The 20,414-nt window shown below is 43.5% G+C and overlaps 1 protein-coding gene across 4 annotated transcripts in view; it reads right to left on the reverse strand.

Moving 5' to 3' along the window:
• Positions 1 to 19,699, reverse strand: part of VPS26C (VPS26 endosomal protein sorting factor C) — a 40,572-nt gene extending 20,873 nt beyond the window's left edge. For 2 of the 4 annotated variants that reach the window (XM_090060623.1, XM_090060633.1), the window contains exons 1-3: positions 18,750 to 18,866; positions 6,474 to 6,617; positions 4,984 to 5,133 (exon numbers count right to left, since the gene is read on the reverse strand). In XM_090060623.1, the coding sequence (XP_089916749.1) occupies positions 4,984 to 5,133; positions 6,474 to 6,617; positions 18,750 to 18,806 (351 nt within the window). In that variant the 5' untranslated portion in view covers positions 18,807 to 18,866. Of the gene's footprint in view, positions 1 to 4,983; positions 5,134 to 6,473; positions 6,618 to 18,749; positions 18,867 to 19,070 lie in introns of those variants that run through there. The other 2 variants (XM_090060637.1, XM_090060644.1) reach the window with 2 other exon arrangements.
• Positions 19,700 to 20,414: the final 715 nt, after the last annotated feature.

The following is a 20,414-nucleotide window of genomic DNA, read 5'->3' on the forward strand; positions in this document are numbered from 1 at the left end:
GGCGTTGTCTATGCTATGCACTCTCTTTAATGGCTGGAGAATTAAAATAGGGCTTGAATATTCCAATGATTCACCACCAATACAAACAGAACTGAAAGCTGTTTCTTTTAATGGCTTACCCTGAGCATTATCTTGACAAAATGTAAAACACTTTCCCGTAAGTCTCCCACTACTACAACATTCATGTTTGAGACCAGATTTTTAAAATATAAAATTCACTCTTCATTCTATTAGCCAAGAGAAAACTTTCAATTAAATGCACATTTACTATTATTGTAACATTACAGTAAAGCCCTCTTGGCTTTAGCTCTACCAGTCTCTGGCTGAAGGTTTCTAGTCTTGACCCACTGATTTGGACTTGGCTCTCTCAGCCATCTCTGGGTATCTGGTCTCTGGGCCCCTCAGTCCAGTCTTACAGCTTGTCTCTACCCCTCTTGCATCCCTAACCCCGGGGCAAAGCTGCTCTTGGTTTGGCATCTTACTGAAATATTTGGGGCTCCTGCCATACACAGCACCTGGTCCCTAACCCTGGAAGGGCTCTACCACTGGGTGCCCTTGCAGCATCTTTGTGAACTCCAATCCAACCCTTATAGCCACATTTGACCCTCCAGGACTAGAACAAAAATCCAGCCAAACGTTTCAAACTCAAAACTATATTAGCACAACTATACTCTACACACCACCTTCACAGAACTCACCTCCCATAAACTAGCTGGGCACTACTTCCTGCAGTCTGTTTCCTTGTGGAAGTTCTTCTCCTTGCAGCCTGAAGGAGATGATGCTTTTCCCCACACAGGCTCAGGGATGATGCTTATGTGCTTCGGAGTCCCGCCTCCTTTCAATCCCCTTAAAGTGAGAGAAACCCTTGGCTTCCTGGTTTGGGTTTCTTCTGCTTGGATCGGCCACTTCAACAGCCTCTCCCCTCACAAATGTTTCTCACAGTCCTCTCCTGGGGGCCATCTGCCAGAGCTCCCACCTTCCTGGTGATTGCTTTGGCACCAGCTCTAGGTGTGCCAATGGAGTCTTCCCTTCCCTTGTGTCCAAGTAACAGGGTTTGGGTCCCCTGTTACACTTACTTGTAAGGTTGCTCAATAAGATGTAAACCTCCAAACTACAAAGAAAAGAAGCTCTCTCTCTTCAAGAAGTTAAGATTTCTAAAATAGAAACGAGAAAAATCTGTTCCTCAGCCAGCAGGAAAGGAGACACGCCACATCATGCTACTACCTGCCACTGGATTAGGTACAGACACCACTGACAGCTTGAACACAAGACAGCTGAACCACTGACAGCTGAACACATATTCTAGAACAGTGTGTGCAGCTCTGTCCTGGGCCCCTGGCACATGTTCTTTTAAAGGTGCAATGGGATCCGATTCCCAATCCCACCAAATCACACCTCTTGCCATGTTATATGTGCCATGCACCGCTGCCCCTTATGACCTAGAACTGGAACATGCCTTGCTCCTCAGCCCCAACAGGAGCTGACGGGTAGGGCAAGCACCATGTTGAGTTACAGAGAGCCGTAGTTAATCAGCTCCCTTCCACTCAGTAGCCTGGAAACACCATGCCTTGCCATGCAGCTGGCTGACTGTATGGCAGGGCTACCCTGCCATGTTTTCAATTTAAGGAGCGATGGAAACCAGCCACAAATGTTTTACACATTTTGCAAAATATTTTTATGGCTGGCTTCGCATGTTGTCATGCCATTAATCACCTTAATGTGTGGCTGAGTTACTATTTCTGGCACAGTTAACAGGTTAGTCTGACCTTTAGTGTAACGTGTGCCAGGGTGCTGGTTGGATTTTATATGCTCCTGACAGACATATAAAGGGTTGGCTTTTCATACATACTTTCATTTTTAATACTTCTGACAACACTTATGTAGGCAGCCATCCTGATAAAGCAACATTGACATTAATTTAACCATTTAACTACTTCTTCTTTTGTTTACTATAGCACTACAAAATAGACATGAGAAGAGCTAGATTAAGAATATGTAAAAAACTGATAACAGCACCTACATGAGTGCAATAACTACAGGTAAGAATTTTAAATAAGGTGATTAAGACATCTTAGGACAGAAGGACACAAAAGAGAAAGTTGTGGTTGGATATGTCACTGTACTTATCCTCATAATTCACCCATTAGAAGTAGGTGAAATCTCAGTGCAAGACAAAACTCCTGGGCTATTATACATTTAGAAAACCACTTTACATTATAAAAAAAAAAAAAAAATCTAGATTTTAAAGGATTACATAGATTTCACAGACATTAGGGCTGGAAGGGACCTCAGAAGATCATTGAGTCCAGCCCCCTGCCCAAAGGGCAGGAAGTCAGCTGGGGTCATATGATCCCAGCAAGATAAGCATCCAATTTACTCTTGAAGGTGTTCAGTGTAGATGCTTGAACCACCTCCGATGGCAGGCTCTTCCAGAACTTGGGAGCTCAGACAGTGAAGAAATTCTTCCTTATGTCCAGCCTGAAACGGTCTTGCAGTAGCTTATAACCGTTTGACCTCGTCATCCCGTGGGGCGCTCTGGTGAACAAACGTTCCCCCAGATACTGGTGGTCACCCCTAAGAAACTTATAGGGAACCATCAGATCACCCCGAGCCTGCGCTTTTCCAGGCTAAAAAGCCCCATAGCTCTCAGCCTGTCGTCGTAAGATCTGTTTTCCTGACCTCTGATCATGTGTGTGGCTCTTCTCTGGACTCTCTCAAGCTTCTCCACATCCTTTTTGAATTGTGGAGCCCAAAACTGGATACAGTACTCCAGCTGTGGCCTCACCAAGACTGAGTACAAGGGGAGAATGACCTCCCGGGATTTGCTTGAGAAGCATCTATGGATGCAACCCAGCATTTTGGTCGCTTTACTAGCCGCAGCATCGCATTGCAGGCTCATGTTCATCCTGTGGTCATGATGATCCCCAAGTCTCTTTCTTCCGCAGTGCTAGCCAGCATAGCACTGCCAAGCCTATAAGGATGCTGCAGGTTTTTCTTCCCATGGTGGAGAACCTTGCTTTTTTCAGTGTTAAACACTATCAGGTTCTCATCCGCTCATTTGCTGAACCTGCCCAGGTCAGCCTGGATCACCCTCCTGTCTTCTGGCGTGGATGTTTGCCCCAAAGTTTGGTGTCATCAGTGAACTTGGCCAGTCTGCTCCTGACTCCAACGTCCACATCATTAATGAAGATGCTGAACAATATGGGTCCAAGGACAGAGCCTTGGGGGACCCCACTGGTCACAGGACAACATGATGATTGACTTCCGTCAATTACTACCCTCTGGGTCCGACCACAGAGCCAACAGATTGTGGTGGACCCAAGGCCACAACTGGCCAGTTTCGCCAAGAGGTGAGCATGGGATACCAGATCAAAGGTTTTTTTGAAGTCAAGATATATGACATCAATCTCTTCTCCCTTGTCCAGGTGATAGGTCACCTGGTCATAAAAAGGAAATGAGATTGGTCAAGCAAGACCTACCCGCAACAAACCCATGCTGGCTATCCCTCAGGATGTTGGCATTGGCCAGTCCATTAAGGATGGCCTCCTTAATAAACTTTTCTAAGATCTTCCCTGGGATAGAAGTCAGGCTGATGGGCCTACAGTTAGCCGGATCCATTTTCCTCCTTTTCTTAAAGATCGACACCACATTGGCCTTCTTCCAATCTTCGGGCACTACACCAGAGCGCCAGGAGTTCTCAAAGATCTGTGCCAGAGGCTGGGTGATGATGCTCGCCAGCTCCTTGAGTACCCTGGGGTGTATATTGTCAGGGCCGGCTGACCTGAAGATAATCCAACCTTTTGAGGTGTTCCTTTACGAGGTCAGCATTAATGGAGGGCAGGGGATCTCCCTCACCCAGACCTGCCTGTCCCGTAGTGGGCATGGGTGTCCCATGGGACTGATGAAAGACGGACGCAAAGTACTCATTTAATAGGTTGGCTTTTTCCTGGGCGTCAGTTGTCGCACCTGGTTCAGCAGGTGTCCAGTGTTGCCCCTGCTTTTCCTCCGGCTCCCCACATATCTGAAAAAGGACTTTTAATTGTCCTTGATACTCGAAGCAGGTTGGAGTTCAGTTGCAGCCTTGGCTTTCCTGGTTTTGCTCCTGGTTTGCTCCCTGCAGGACCGGACCAGTGCAGAATATTCTTCCTTGGAGGTGAATCCCATTCTCCATCCTTTGTAGGCCTTTATTTTTAGCCTCAGGAGGTCTGCTAGATCCCTGGAGAGCCAGGGGAGCTCCTGTGCCCTCCTGCTGCCTTTCCTCCAAGGCAATCAAATTGGCTTATGCATTGAGGATCGCTCCCTTGAGGAGCGACCACTCTTCCTAGACTCCCCTCCCCCTGGAGTCGTGGCCCCTTAGGGCCTCACTGACAAGCCTCAAGGATGAGAAACATATTATGGCATTTAAATAATATCTCCCCCACCTCATCAAAAACCTTTATTTAGTATTTTCTTTTCTTGCAGTTTTTACACCTCTTACTGATGTCAGCTGCAAAAAAAGAACTGGAAAGTGCTTCTTTTTACATCAGCTTTCCAGCATCTGTAAACTACTACTCCTTGAAGATTTAATGAGCCTGTCTCTTCCCATTGTCTTAGGAATAAAGAAGATTGTGATTTCTTTTTTACTCAGTTCAGCCACGTAGAGGGCATCCATACACCATAGAGATGGATGTTTAAAAATGTTTGTACTAACTACAAGTACGATCTTGCTGGTGGAAAAAAATGAATAGAAAGCTTAAAAAAAACCAAACAAATTAACCTGCACAACTGTAACATGAATCTGAAATCTTACAGTATATGTTCACCGATTAGATAAAATTGGTAAAACCAAGATGACCAAAGTCTTATAAATGTGATGCCATCTGGTACAGCTACTTTCTCCTGGTACAGTTTGCTGTATGCCACAGAATTAAAGATGTTTCCAAGTGCATTTCCTGCAGACAATGCAAGTTCACCACGTTTTCCCTATAAAGAAGGCCGTCTTACCTGAATATTGACAAATACACCGTGATACGTCTCATACAGAACTTTATTTCCCTTTACAAGCAATGGAAACTCAAAAGGAATTTCTGTTTTCCCACTGGGAAGTTTTCCAGGCTTCACCATTTCTAGGGTACTGTTTATAATTTGAATGGGCTGCAAAGACAAATATTGAGATGTTTAAAATAAATTAAAAACAACAAAAAAGAATCAAATCAACAACAGCGTTATGTGGCTCTATCGGCCTTTCTGAAAATTCAGAGTGCAAGCCACTTGTATACATTATTCTCCACTACTGTTAACTAGTTTAAGTTTATCTTATTCAATGTTTCTTAGCAAGGAATTCTGCAATGTCTTGCAGATAAGACTGGTAGGTTAACTATGTTAAAAAGCTAAAAAGGAGGCCCGAAGCACTTTGAAAAGCAGAAGCTCCGTTTTCAAAATCATAAACCTCAATAGCAGCAGGAGACATCTGCATGTGTATGTGCCAGTAGCGCTGTTAGCTCTTGGAGGAAACAGAGCTCCAAGAGGCAACCTATATTTAGCATCAGTATGTCATTGAAACAATGGCAAGTTCTGATTTGGCACTTGGCAAGGGAAGCCTGCAAATTCTCATGAAGAATCCCTACACTATGTAAAAAGACAACAGCATTAAAGCAGCAAGATTAATGTCAGGGAAATTAATTTAATGAGCTCAGTATTCCTACAAAATATTTTATTTTTTATTACATTAGTCACATTACTCTTCTCCATTTTTTTTAACTTCTGCAAAACCCAATGGAAATATAAGGAAATGCCCCCCCACAATTCTTGTTCAAAGATCATTTGTATAATGAAGGTTCCTACATTTGATTTGATTTAAGTCAGTTTGATTCTATAAATAAAATTAAGGTATTCTATAAAGAAGATTGTATTCTAGTCTATGAATAAGATTAAGGTAAAGTTGAAACAGGCAGCTTTATATTTTTGGCTCTGGTTGTTAAAGACCACCTAGCCAGGGGAGATCAAAAATCTTCCTCAAGTTTGGGATGTTCTGGCATGAAGGAGCACTGACTAATGGAGATCTCCTTCTCTCAAAAAAAAAAAAAGTTCTTAAGTTGCTCAGATCTCACATTTGGAAGAGGGATTTAAGTTAAAAATAGGTTTCTCAATTAGCTTCCACTTCCACTTTACTTACAAGTGTCCATTCCTAAAACTCTTTATTTTCTTCTTGCTTTGGAATAAAAAGCACAAATGTATCAGCATACTAGGGTTCATATCCTAAACATCTTAATTTTTCTTTAAATAAACTTGGTGATAAGTGAAGTCAAATAAATCTTAACACACTCTTCTACATCTGAAAAAGTGGCAGTGGAATTCTAGGCAACAGCCTAAAGTGGGAAGATGTGACTACCTATCTACAGTGGAGTAGCAGAAAACTGAATTAAAGAAAGATTCAACTTAAAAAACAGATACAATTTTTTTGTTTTCAAAAGATCAGTCTGCACTTTTCTTACCTTAACGGAGTTATAGAAAGCTTCAAACATGCCAACGCTTTTAGCACTGAGCTGAAGATTTACCGCTCCTTCCATTGTTAAGGAGATACCCTGGTGTTGGACAGTGTCCTTACTTGTTATGACCACCACTCCAGAAAGAACTTCCTAACCAGACAAAAGCAACAAGGAAACCTTTGTTTAAATTAATTTTTCTTTTTGCTATCACTGTACTTAGATTATACAGAAACCCACAATATGCTGCTTGTCGCCCAAATCATGAGACATCCTGCCCCGATAAGCACACAACCTGAACAGACAAACACTGATGAAGAAGTGAGGGAGACAGGATAGAACATAAGTGTAAGTAAGTGGTCAGGAAAACAGCAAACAAAAAAGTCTTTTACTTACAAGCTTACTTTTTAACAATACTCAACTTTCCACCCACTCAACACACCCTCTTCCACAGCTCAAATCTCTCTTCTCCTTATCCTGACTCACAGATTGAGTTACATTATCTTTGTTTCAATATTCTCCCTCATAAAATTTAAACATTTCCTTTTACATAAAATGAGAAATCTATTCAAAAACAAAATGTGTACGCAATTGATTCGGTCAGTCAGTTTTGTGCAGCTGCTGCTGAAGTGAGGGTGGAGGAGTGGCTTTGGAAGCTTATTCAAGAAAGTCGTCCCACAAAGCAGCAATTATAAAGAAGCGGCTAACCAGGACAAAGCTGGTGTCACTGGTGGAGAAGTGAAAAGAGGTTGTTTTCTCACTGTATAAAGAGATGAGAGGAGACAAAGTAAAAGTGTGGCCATTACAAGAAGGCTGAACATGATGCAGTAAGGAAGACAGAGTCTGTGAAGATATTAAAGGGAGAAGGAGGCAGGTTGATGTGACCAGAATGATTGTCAGGGTCTTGGCAGCTATGTTTGGAATAGATTGGAAAGGGCAGAAGCAGAACTTAGAAAGAGCACAATACAGTAAATCAAAAAGAAAAAAGTGATAAGGATGAAAGCAAAGGTGAGGAAAAAACAGCAAAATCTCCAAGTGACAAACAGTGGGCCCAGTGGTAGTAAAGAGATGCAAGAGATTCTCAGATTGTGGACCACAGCACTAGGGAAGATAACTGTTAACAGAGACAGAGAATCTGAGGGAACAGAGAAAAGTTTGACATAAAGATCAGGGGTAACCTGCTGCCATATTAGGCATGAAGTGATTTAGAAGATCTCAGAGACAGCACTCCAAAATGAAGGGAGACATGTCATGAGGTACAAGACAAAGTTGTGAATTGTCAGTATAAAGGTAAAGGTATTTAAGTGGAGAATTTCCTGTAAGGAGAAAGATTTACAACTCAAAATGGGAGCAGAACCCACCAGAAAAAGATTCTACAAGTATTGCCAGGAAGACAGGAGAACCAGGAGTGGCGACAGTGGTCTAAGGCAACGTTTCTCAACCCACAGGTCACAAGAATGGATGAGAGTTCCCCCCACACACTGCAGGGCTGAGGCCTAGGGGAAAGGGCAACAGGTTGGAAGTGAGGGACACTGGGTCGAGACTGCCCGTCAATGTTTACAAATGGGTCCTGGTACAAAAAAAAAGTTAAGAACCACTTGTCCAACCCACCTTAACCAAACACAGAATACCATCATATTAGGGCCTGCAAGGCACATACATAAACAATCATCAACAGTATTAACCGTTATCCACAAGAAGAAAAATACTTCCCTTTCCCTTACTCCTCAGTGTCAAATCTAGGGGTTTTGTAACAACCAGAGAACTCTGAGAAGCATCAGAAAAGATAAAGTTCTTTTTTTGTTGGCTATACCACGGTAAGTGATATATAGTTATTCGGAACCTGTGAACTGCTCCTTTACAAGGCTCTTAAACAACATCTCATTTAAATATTAACCCGTAAACAAACAAACAAATTCCAATAAACTCTCGGTATACTTTTTTGGCTTTTTACCGGCGAGGTTTACTTCCAGACAACCCATAGGCAACTATTCTGTTCAAACAAGATCCAAATGTTTTCACTGAAGTAAAAGCACGTTTTACAGATTTCTATTCAAGGGTTTTTTGCCATAAATTTATGCCCTTCCACTTTCAGTGTTCATGCTTCTGAAACATTTCCTATACTTGACAGGATCCTTTCTGTCCTCAGTCCTTCTGAAATATATTGGCTTTTACCCTCTTTTAAAAATAGCTAGAAATAAATATAGGTTTTTGTATACATGTATCACTGATAGACAAGCAAAGATGTTTGTTGGCTACACTGCTATCAAGTCAACAGAAAAACTACAAAGACTGTAATGCTCAACAGAAGTCTGCCCTTTTTAAAAAATGTCTTATCTGGGCAAACTGTATTCTGGAAAAATAAGTTATTTTTTAAAAAGTTAAACTTGGAGCCTAAAACTACATGCCACATAATCCAAGTAAAGCATATGGATCACAAGCTTGAAAGTTATTCAAACACTTGCAAAGAAATTTTCTTGGGCCTTGCCTCTCTGTTGATCAGTGTTCTTTGCTCCACTGTTTGCAGGTCTTGTAAGAGGCAAAATTATACTCTACATTTAAAAGATCTAATCTATAATCATGTTTCACACATGACACCCTTTAAAACTACCATATTTACTTGAATCCAAGATGACCATGAATTTAAGATAGACCCCCCAGTAATTAGATTCCATACAGGAAAAATTTTAATTTGGTATTATTTTTATAAACAGACCTACCAACAAAAATTATAGCAACACCAGTAACTCATAAATTCAAATGTCAGCTTCACTTCAATTCACACATTAACTTAACCTACATTAGGTTCTGTCTAGAACCTGGCGAGTGCTACTCCTACAATTTAGGATTGGTCATGTCCACATGCATGCTCGCTCTCACACTCTTCCCACAAAATATCATCTTCAGTTCTATCCATGGCATTGGATATATAGCATTTCTTGAAGATTTTAATAATAGATTCTGAAGATACCCTTCCCCAAAAAGTCAGAATCCACTGGCAAAGCAGTGCTATCCTTGGCTTCTTAATCCTTCCACCGCGTGCAAGTGCACGGTTCCCTGCCAAGAGCCATTCTGAATACTGACACCATAAATGGTCCTTAAAGGGCTTGTTCACTATGACATCCAGTACTTGGGAGTTGAGATGTCATACTGGTAGGTAGGATTACAAGATCACAATTAACTGACTGAATTTTTGCTTTCATACCCGGTGTTAAATGCCTTTTGAATGACTCTAACACTAATATTCCTCTTTTCTTTAGCAGTGCTCTAGGCCTCCATTTCCTCACAACATCTAACTAGTCATTCATCAGTTCACCTGACATCCATCCTTGTTCCTGGCATCTAACCACTATTCCTGGTGGCAACATTTATTCTGACAGTTTTGCATTTCAAAAATCACAGCACGGCAATTTTCTCCCACCTGCCAATATTACTAACATCACTGTAATTCACGACTATTTCCTGTATTTCTCATAATTATGGATCTTGCATCTCTCTCCTGGATGATGATATTTCTCAGCACGTCAAAATGGATCGGCGTCTCATCAGCATTACCTATCTGGCCCAGCAGGTAATCTTGAGTTTCGCATAGCCCAATAATGTACTGCTGGAATGCAACATGTTTTTTGCTGCAGTCTGATGGTAACATTTGTGCCAATGATGTTCTTTGTCTCAGGGTTAAGCCACTACACTGCATCATTCAGATATACCATCCACTACTTGTTGGCATTTTTAAGGGGAATACTCAATTCTTTCACTATTTCTAATGCCTCGAGTCAAAGCTCTTCATGGGTGATTGGCATTCCCTCCTTTCTATTTTCTTGAATGTAACTGAGAACTTGTTTATCAATTTCAGGAAAGTGATCTTGTTTTGGACTCCTAAATGTTTTCCATGTGGACTTAGCATTCTTTCATTCTCCTTTTGTTTCCATCAACACATATTTGCATCACTAAAAGTATACTTCCTGCCCCTCTCACAACTAGGTTTTTTTTCAGCATAATTTATAGCTTTCATTTTCAAGTTTGTATTGTAGCTGCACCTCATTCCTTTTGATGTCTTCACATGTATACTGCTACTTCCTTTTTCATACACGTTGTCATAAGGGTTTCCCTGCCACTGCTCACCCCACAGAATTTACCACGGGTTTCTATGGTTTTAAATTTTGGCCACTCAGTGGTGATTAGGCCCTGTAATGTGCTGCTTTCTCCGCTACTCCACCAGGTGCCCCTCTCCCACCTGCCCCTCCACTGGGTGCCTTGCTGCCACTTGCCTTGCTGCTGTCAGTTGCTTCATTGTAAGCTGTTTCCCCCCCTGTGTGCTAGATCCCTCACTGGCATGCTCAAGCTGGGTCCCTCATCACAGCTTCTGGGTTCCTTGTCTAGTGCTGGATCCCTCATCAGCATGCACATCCTCGGTTCCCTGTCATGGCTACCAGGATCCTCACAACCACATGCTGGGTACCTCGCCTCCTGCTAGGTCTCTTGCCACCACTCCTGGGTGCCTTGCCATGCACTAAATTGCTTGCTGTTCCTGCTAGGAGTCTCACTGCATGCTGGATCCCTCCTTATTGCTGCCTGGAGCCTCACCATACATTGGGACTCTTGCCACGTGCGGGGTTCCTTGTCCCTGCATGCAAGATGCCTGGCTGGCTCTTGGGGTCTCTCCTTCCCAAGTGCTCGCAACCCTTGTGGGGTCCCTCCCAGCTGTGTGCTAGCCAGGGTTCTCCTCCCTGTGTGCTGCCTGGCCCCTCCAAGGTCCCTACCTGCTGCATTCCTTGTCTGCCTCTCCCCATAACATGCTAGGTGTCTGGCAGGGAGGTGATTAGGTCACTTCTAGTTGCTGTCTGACAGGCAAGTGTTGAAGCAACTCAGCAAACTTTGCCCAGACTCTGTGCACAGCTCAGAATGATCTGGCAAGCAATGACCAGGGACCATCTCCACAGCATGCAGGTTTTTGGCCACCATGTACTGCATTGCTTTCAGCTGCTGCTCAAGCTGGAGGCTGCTGGAGCAACCGGGCATACAGAAAGAGACCCACCCAGGCTACCAGTGTGTGACAAATTGCTCCAGTACCCACCGCTGAGACAGAAGCTCAGAGCAACTCAGCATGTGCTGGACAGAAACCTAGCACACTGGAGGGATGTTGCCTGACCAGCACCTACTGGGTCATTTCAAGCTGCATGTAGGGTTTCCAGCCAGAGGGTGCTGAAGCAAGTTGGCACACACTAGCAAGCGGCAGCAGCTTGGAGTGACCCTGCCAAGAACTCTTCACACTGAAGAGAGCTTGGGTGCCCTCTGCTGGTTGGCGATGTGCATTTTCTGATCTCAGGTAAGTTATATTTGAACACAAGATGAGGCTTGATTTTCCCCATGTTGAATAGGGAAAAAAAATAAATCTCATCTTCTAATCAAGTATACAGTAGTCACTCAAAGATTAAATGATACCTGTCCAGTGCAAGTCATTGCCCTTTTGCCTTTCCCAGGGGTAAAGAGCACCAGAATATTACAGAAGGTAGGTTTGAAGTAATGAAAGTACAGCAAGGCAGAAAAAAGGAGCTGAAGCAACTAAGAAGTGCTGCTCTAGTGGGAACAGCAAGCATGAAGGGGTAGGCAAAGAGAAAATGACCTAAATACTGTGGTACTTTGCTAACAGGCATTAATTATTAGGAGATCCACTTTAAATTACTGCTTCTGAGAGGGCCTATAATTGAACAATAAGCAACAAGGATAATTCAGAACATAGGAAATGCCAGACTGAATGAGACCAGTGACCCTTCTAGTCCAACTGCCATGTACCAAGAGCAGCCTGCACCAGCTCAAGCACCCAAACAGCTTCACACACAAGAAAAATGGGTTTTGAGTCCCTCTGGCCTGAAACTAAGCAGGAGACATTTCAGGCTAAAAAGGAGTTTCCTAAAAAGTTAGAGGGCGAGTCAAAATAGAATCTCTCTTAAAAGTTGTAATGACAAGGCTCACTACCATGACTCCAAAATTTTTTCTCTACCAGTTTCTATTGCAAGTTGTGGCTATATTTCAATTCAAAAGGGAAAAAAAGTGGTCTATACAAAATCAAAAATGCTTGCTTTTGTAGAGCTGTTAAACTAGTTATTGTCATGTTTTGTGCATCACATTTATGACCACACTTTGTTGCTTTTGCCACAGGATTAAGTTATTCAGCACCGATTCCTTTTTTTCTCTTCACATAGTGTTTCATTTATCTTTAAATGCTACAAAAATCTGAAGGAAATCCATAACCAATTCCCTGCCTATAATAATGTAACAAGGTGAGCAATATCCCCAAGGAGAGAGTAGCAGTAGGGCTTCTATCCCACAAATGAACACTGCCTTGCTTGTAAGGATTTATAACCTCAATCCCTTTCAAATTCCTTTAACCAAATCATACTGAATACATGCCAGGCATACTCCAGTAGCCTCAAAAATCACGTGCCATATTCTCAAAGGGATCTGGGGCTAAAAATCTACGGTAATATGAAAAAGTTTAAAGATCTACCATCTTACTCATTAAGAAAAATTTAAAAAAAAAAGTGGATTATTTAAATACATCCAAGCAAATGTTAAACACAAATATGTCATTTCATGTCATTTCACTGTGGCAGCAGTGGATCTCTCCCACACATTGCAAGGATATTATACGTTTGTCAGTTGAACTGACAAGATTGGTTCAATGCAAACAACATAGGTGCTCTGCACAGTCACACCACATGCTCATTCTGGTAAGCTGTTCAGTTTAACATAGTTAAAAGGAACAACATTTTCAGAATCACAGGTGGTTACCTATCCCAGAGCAGATCTCTATGATATGGAGAGGGGTAGGTGCGGGGGTCTCCCTTCACAACAGACCGCCATTACCACTGGCAGAGCTGCAGTTGAGCAGCAAACATGTATTTTCCAGATAGCCCCTTCCAGATGAATCCTCTTGCATAATTAGCTTTTCTGCCCTCTAAGAGCTCTAGTTAGGCCCATACATTTGAGACTGCTTGCATAAATGCTCTAAACTGACCTTCCCCACTACTGGGTGATACAAAAAGAAGGTGAGAAGCATTAAGACAAAGTCAAGACTTTGATGAAGAAAGCTGGCTTGTGCTGGTAATACATAAGAAAAACTCCAAGTCTCAACAGCTAGCACTTATTTTCTTCTGTCTTCTTACCTCTACTCTGACTGGTAAGTCAACACTCCATGATCATGTCATGTCTCCTCCACAACGTGAAATGCAGACACTAGGCATAGCAGTACAAAGCAATTCAGGGGGAAACCTAAGTCTGCAGCCCCACATACTGCACAGCCGTGCTCATCTAGACATGGCCAGATTCACACGAGAGACTCTCTTGGATGTTATTCCAGAATCCTCAAGCATCAAGCCAGATCAAGGAGTACTTTCCCAGCCCATTCACCCAAAAGATAATTCACAATGGTCAAGAGATCAGTAACCTTAAGTAGGAAATAAGCCTCACCAGCAATTTCTGGGTTTATGTCTACAAAAGTACTAAACCTATTTCTTCACGCTTATCTATCACTAGCCATTTTGGGCATATAAAGCTCTGTTCAATATAAAATACTTGTTTTTTTGCTCCAAACTGTATTTTAAAACCAAGTTCTTCACTCTTTGCTCTCTGACCTTTGGCTACATTACAAACCCTCAACTCTCCCTCTATGCTCCTTCACAACTACAGAGATAAGGTCAAAATATGTGACTGCTGGTATCTGTTCAATCTTGGAGACCAAGTCAAAGATTAAGACCAAAAAGGACAATTATCATAATCTACTTTGATGTCTTGCATGCCACAGAACACAATTTCACCTTGAAATTCTTGCATCACACCCACAACTTCTGGTTGAAGTACAGCATCTTTTAGGATGATATTCAGCCTTAATGTAAAGATTCCAAGTTCTAAAGAATCTATTGCACCCCTAAGCAAGCTGTTCCACTGATGAGGCATCCCCACTTAAAAATGTGTATCTTATTTCCAATCCAAATGTGTGTATCTTTACTTTCCAGTCCTAAATATTTTTACACTACCTTACTGATTTTTACTATTAGATTTAAAAAAGGGGGGTTGCAAAGCATCCTGGGATGCTGGGGGACTGCAAGTTAACTTGAATCTGGAGGGAATCTAGATAAACCTATCTGGATTTAGGTAGATAGGTAGTTTATCTATCTAAATCTAGATAGGTTTATCTTAAACCACTTTCAGCCATTTCAAAAGTGGTTTATGTGCATTTAACTTTTGTTGTGTTACAGATTTGAACTGGTTTCCAATCACTTATACCTGTTTGTGTATAACTCCTGTCCATAGCCCATGAGTCTCAGATTTTCCACTAACAAAAAGCTTAAACTTCACAGCTTCCTTTACATGAACAAGGCTTCCTTCCCCTACCTTAGGCTGATAACTTCCTGGCTCCTATCAGAGGTGGGACAGCAAATCTTCTTACAAAGTCAGTAAAAGAATCCAGGAACCAGATTCTGTCATGCATCTCTAAGCACAAAGCACTGGTCACATACTGAAGATTTAAGCCATCCAGATTCTAAACTGTTCTGAAGGCTATCACAGTGTGTGCAGCATAAGTAAGAACAGAACCAAGGCAGCTCAAAAGACAGCACACTGTAAATCCACATTCTAGTTTACAGCACAATAACTTCCCAGACAAACCCTCAGGCATCTGAAGAAAACTGCTTTATGGCTTTCCCTCTGAAACTGCCAGAACACTGCTGCTTTGTTACACCTACTTGCATCTCTGAAGCTTAATTATGTGAGCACTTATTCTTTGTTCTACAGGATCACTTGCTGTCTCTTAGGGTACAGGAGGGACTCAGTGAGTGTCTGATGTTTTAGCACACCAGATTATGACAGGGGCATTCTGTACATGGGTCTGCCACAAAATCCCTAGGTGACACAAGTCTGTCATACAACACGTGTAAGAACACCTAGTTCAGGTGGCAGAGTACCCTAATTTTGGCATTTCCTATTTTTTTTGTGCATTTGACTTCCACCCTTGATTATTATTTTAGCTACTTGTATGTGTCAATGACACTACTGAGAAAAACGTGCATTAAATTGTTTCCTACGGTCTTAGTTACCGAGTAGCTTTTCTCTGTCTAGAGCCCTTGCACAGTTTCTACTGGATTAAATATCATCTCTACACCTTAACTACTACATAGTACTGCTGGCAGCTAAACAGCTAGAGTGCCACTGTGGCCTTTGGGAACTGCAGAGATCCTTGAACAAGTAACAATTATGACACTGTATTTTTGGATGAACGGTGATATAAATGCAAATAATTAATTCTGGCTCATGTCAGCATGGTGTATGATGGCAGATGACTTGCTAAAAATGTAAGCCAAAGCTACTCAGCAAAAGCAAGTTTCATGATTAATTAAAATAGATTTGTTTGAAAATGTCTGACTGCCTAGGGAATCCTTATCAAAAAGTTACACTGTATTTCTACTGTGTTACTGACTACAATCAATAGCTCTTTCAACATTATGTTCTCAGATCATTCAGATCTCCTGTCTAGTTAATGTGCTAGAGGTAGCTTTAAAGGAAGTATTTTCACCATTCTTTCTGTAATGACAGAATACAAGCATCATCATCCTCTACTTTAAAAATTATCTTATTTGATTCTTTCTTTATAAGCTACAAGGAATCTCCATATTGTGTTTCATTCTTCAGTTCTGAAGTAGGACTGAAGCGAATCAAGGAAAAAATGCTGAATAAGGATGGACACAAGCCTTATGCTATTGAATTAAGTGACTAAAATCCATCTAGTGAGAAAAAAAGACATTAATGGAACAATGAGTGCTTGAGAGACAGAAAATAACTATTATTAAAGTGATGCTATTTGCACCACTATACTTAAAAGCCTGTCTGCATTTCCAATGTCAGCCACATTGTTCTGGAGTTTATAACTCAGCTTTCAAAAGAGAAGAGCTCTCTTTGCTCAAGTTTGACAGTTTTAGAGGCCAAATGTTTTCTAAAACTTTTTTTCCCCAATTTGGTTACCGCTATGTTTCAGAGGAATAGGAATAAATTGAATCAAGTTTATATATTTACTACAAGACCCAGCTCACTGAAGTCTATAAAGCTTTATGCATATATAGACAGGATCCCACACAGAACCAAAATTATATGGCTTTAAGTTTTTCAAACTTCAAAGTCACCTGGTTATAGAAAATGACCTTGAAAACATGAACCCAAGCATGTAAGCCAGGGGTTGGCAACCTATAGCCCTAGGCTGGATCCAGCCTGCAAATAGGTCTGATTTGCCACAGGGCAGCATGCAAGTGCATCATGGTGCCCAATACCTCCACACAAAGCTCCCATAAAATTCTGTTGTGTTAGTGCTTACTCTCCATGCAAAGGGGCCATGTACCTGCAGTGAGAGGAAGTACCAGCAAGGCAGCTTGAGCTTTGCCAACTAGGGGCCAAGAAGTTACCAATCCCTAATGTAAGCAAGAGTGATTTCAGACTGGTTGCCAGGTCTGAACTGCGCCACTTAGCTTGCTGGCTTTTTTTTTTTTTTTTAAATGTAAAGCACAACCATCAGCTTCTTCTGCTAAGGACAGTGTCAATGGGACACCAAGCTGGAACCGAAAGCAACATGCACAGGCATGTGGGAGCTGAACCCAGTGCAGTGGGTCTAGTCCCCTCACTGCACCAAGAGTAGCTGGGTACAGCTATGTGGGATCCGGCCCGCAAGAACCACAGAGGAGGCAGAGCCAAGGAGAGGTATGGATAAAACCATTCCTTGGGCTGCAGATGAAAGGCAGACAGGACCCCCAAAACTATCACTTAGTTTGAGTACAAGGGTTTGTAGACTGACTTTATTTTTATTAACTGGGACTTAATGAAAAGCACAGTTCCACACAAAATCATAGAAAATTAGGGTTGGAAGGGACCTCAAGGGGTCATATAGTCCAGGAGTTCCCAACCCTTTTAGATCAGGGACTGGAAGTGACCGCAGACGAGCAAACTGAGGACCGGCAAAGTGCAGTCCCGAAGTCACCGGCACACTGCGAACTGGCAACCAACCTTTTTGTACTGAGTATAAAAAAGCGTTGGCTGCCGGGAGCTAGCCCTTCATGGCCGGAGGGGGTTGGGAACGTCTGATCTAGTCCAAGCCCTTGCTCACAGCAGGACCATCCACAGCTGGATCATCCCAGTCAGAGCTTTGTCAATCCAGGCCTTAAAAACCTTCAAGGATGGAGAGTCCACCACCTCTCTAGGCAACTTGTCCCAGTGCTTCACCACCCACCTAGTGAGAAAGTTTTTCCTAATATGCACCCTAAATCTCCCCTGCTGCAACTTGAGACCATTGCTCCTAGTCCTGGCATCTGCCACCACCAGGAATACCCCAGCTCCATCCTCTTTGAAGCCCCTTCAGGCAGTTAAAGGCTGCTATCAAATCCCCTCAGTCTTCTCTTCTGCAAACTAAATAAGCCATGTCTCTCCTCTTAAGTTACATGCCCCTGCACCCTCACCATTTTCACTGCCCTCTGCTGAACTCCCTCAAACTTGTCCATCTCCTCTCTATAGAGCCAAAATAAAGATTTCTGTGGGCAGACTGAATTCAAGACCCATGCAAAGGAGACAGGAATGGGAGAGGGGCTGTTGCAATGCTTTTCCTTGTGCCTTGCAAAGATGCTGTGGCCCCTTATCTTCAATTGACCTTAACCGCACACACACCTCACCAGAGTGCAGAGCAGCTGCACAATGAGATCTGCAGCCCTCCATGCAGAATTCAGAGCCTTCAGCTGGACTGATTCCATGCAGAGCCTTCAGCTGGGATGCCAGGCTCCAACCAGGCAGGCAAGTTTCTTTGGATCAACCCGATATCATTCATTAAACCAACTCAAACAGTTGGAAAGATTTGAACTGGTCTAATAAAAGATATACCCCAAAGAACCTTGTCTGCCCATGTCCTGAGACCATCACGGCTCCAAGCAACACACGCTGCCAGGTGGCCTGGAGGGCTCTGCTCATGGGGTGCTTTACAAAGCAGCTCTGGGCTGACCCGGGATTCCTGCAAGGCTGCTGCTTTTCCAGTGCTGATTCAGAGCAGTGTGCGGGGAGGAGGCTGTGACAGACACACCCGAAGGGACAGCGGGGCCGCCTGCGGGGAACTGGGTCCCCGCCAGCAGGAAGCAGCGCCCGGGCTGCGGCCGTTAACGGAGGGGGAGGGGGTCGTTAATTGGCCCCGGAAAGAGCAGGCGGGCGCGGGGAGACTACGGGTGCCTCGGGGCAGCTCGAGCCGCTCCCCGCACTCACCCCGCAGTGATACACCTTGTTGGCCCGCTTGATCTTGATATCCAACGCGGTGCCCATCACGCCGCCCGGCCCTGTTGGTCACGTGACTGCGGTCACAGGACACCCGAGCTAATGAAGCCCCGCCCCCCTTTCTGCGCAGGCCCGGCCTAGCCCCATCCCGCCATTTCCGAGCCCGCCTCCAGCGGCGCGGCCTTACGTAATATGGCTCCGCCCTCTGTCGCCGTGGCAACGGGCAGGTCCAGCCTGCGTCTCTCAGCCAGGGAGAGGGCGGGAGCCGGGTATTTGGGACTACCCTCCCCTTCCCCGCGGCGTATTGCATACCGGGAGCTGCCAACGGCCACTCGGAGGTGTCAGAGCTGGGAGGAGCGTGGTGGCGGAGAGACTTAGGCGGAAAGCAGCTGTCGGGGACGCAGCGGATCCGGACGGGGCTCCTCACACGCGTTCCTGGGCTTCCCCGCTTCAGCAAAGCAGGCGCTGCCTCAGGCGGGCGGGAAGCTCCGGGCGGACTCTGCCGCAGTCGAGTCCCAGCAGAACCGCTCCTGTTAACCATGAGGGTGCGCAGCTTTACTCCTCCCTCCCGCGGGAATGGGCCCGAGGCAATAACTGCCGAGATTGGAGACCGTTAACGGCCGGGCGGAGATGAGTTGAGTTTGGAGAGAGCGCGTTGGTTGCCTGTCCGAAGGCGGCTGGCCTTCGTAAAGAAACCTCTCTGCACAAGTAGCTCCTGCCTCAGTAAACTGACCCCACCTCCACCTTAACACAGCAACAGCTTCTCCCCCCACCAACAAAAAACATTTATGGACAACGCGGCTAAATCGAGAGCTGTTCAAAACGCAGATTTTAACCCGTGGAAAATGCTGATCGTTTACAGGGCTTTATAATAATATAAATAAAGCCCTGGGAAGGAGTACAGGACCAACAAAGGTGTCTGGGGCGTCCCTGTTTTTAACGAATGATTATTAGTCAATCAGGGATCCTGGTTTTCTCAAATGAAGAAACACTTCCGTTTTCAGCTTAAATGTAATCCAAAATAGCCACATTTTTCTATAGTCAAAAGGAAACGGAGAGAAATCTATATATTAGTGGTGTTTCTTTTTAATCACAGAAAAATGTGGATTTTGGGTTACTTTCTTAATTCCCAAATTGGGGATTTTTTTTTTTAATCAGAAAAAAACAGGATCCTAAGTATAGACGTATATACTGAAGGCCTCTTTCTCTACTTTCCTTGTCATTCAGAAGAGCACTTCTGTCTCAGGGTGAACTCTGGCAAGTTAGAGCTTTCCTTAAAAATCCTCTTTAGCCATCCAAATCTAGAAAAGCATGAGCGGTTTTTTTGTTTTAATTTAAGGATGCAAAGCATTTTGCCCACTTCTATGAAAGAAGATTGTTAGTTAGCTGCCTAAAAACCTTTGCTCTGAGAGCAAGCATTCGAAATTTCACTCTAAAGGATAGTTCACTCCTTGGTTTGGGGATATCAGTTGTGATAACTTGTTCTCTGGAAAGTGCCCCTAACCTGGGGGATACCTCCCAAGAAAACAGTGAGGACCCAGGGAGTAATAATAGATGGAACTGAGTCAATGTGGCACTTGGTGACCAGTGGCAGCCCTCAGGGTTCAGTACTTGAATTGATGCTTTTTAACATATTAATTATATGGATTTGGGTGT

The sequence above is a fragment of the Crocodylus siamensis genome, chromosome 1 (assembly GCF_052110815.1).
Source record: "Crocodylus siamensis isolate JL-2025a chromosome 1, ASM5211081v1, whole genome shotgun sequence".
NCBI classification, from domain to species: Eukaryota; Metazoa; Chordata; order Crocodylia; family Crocodylidae; genus Crocodylus; species Crocodylus siamensis.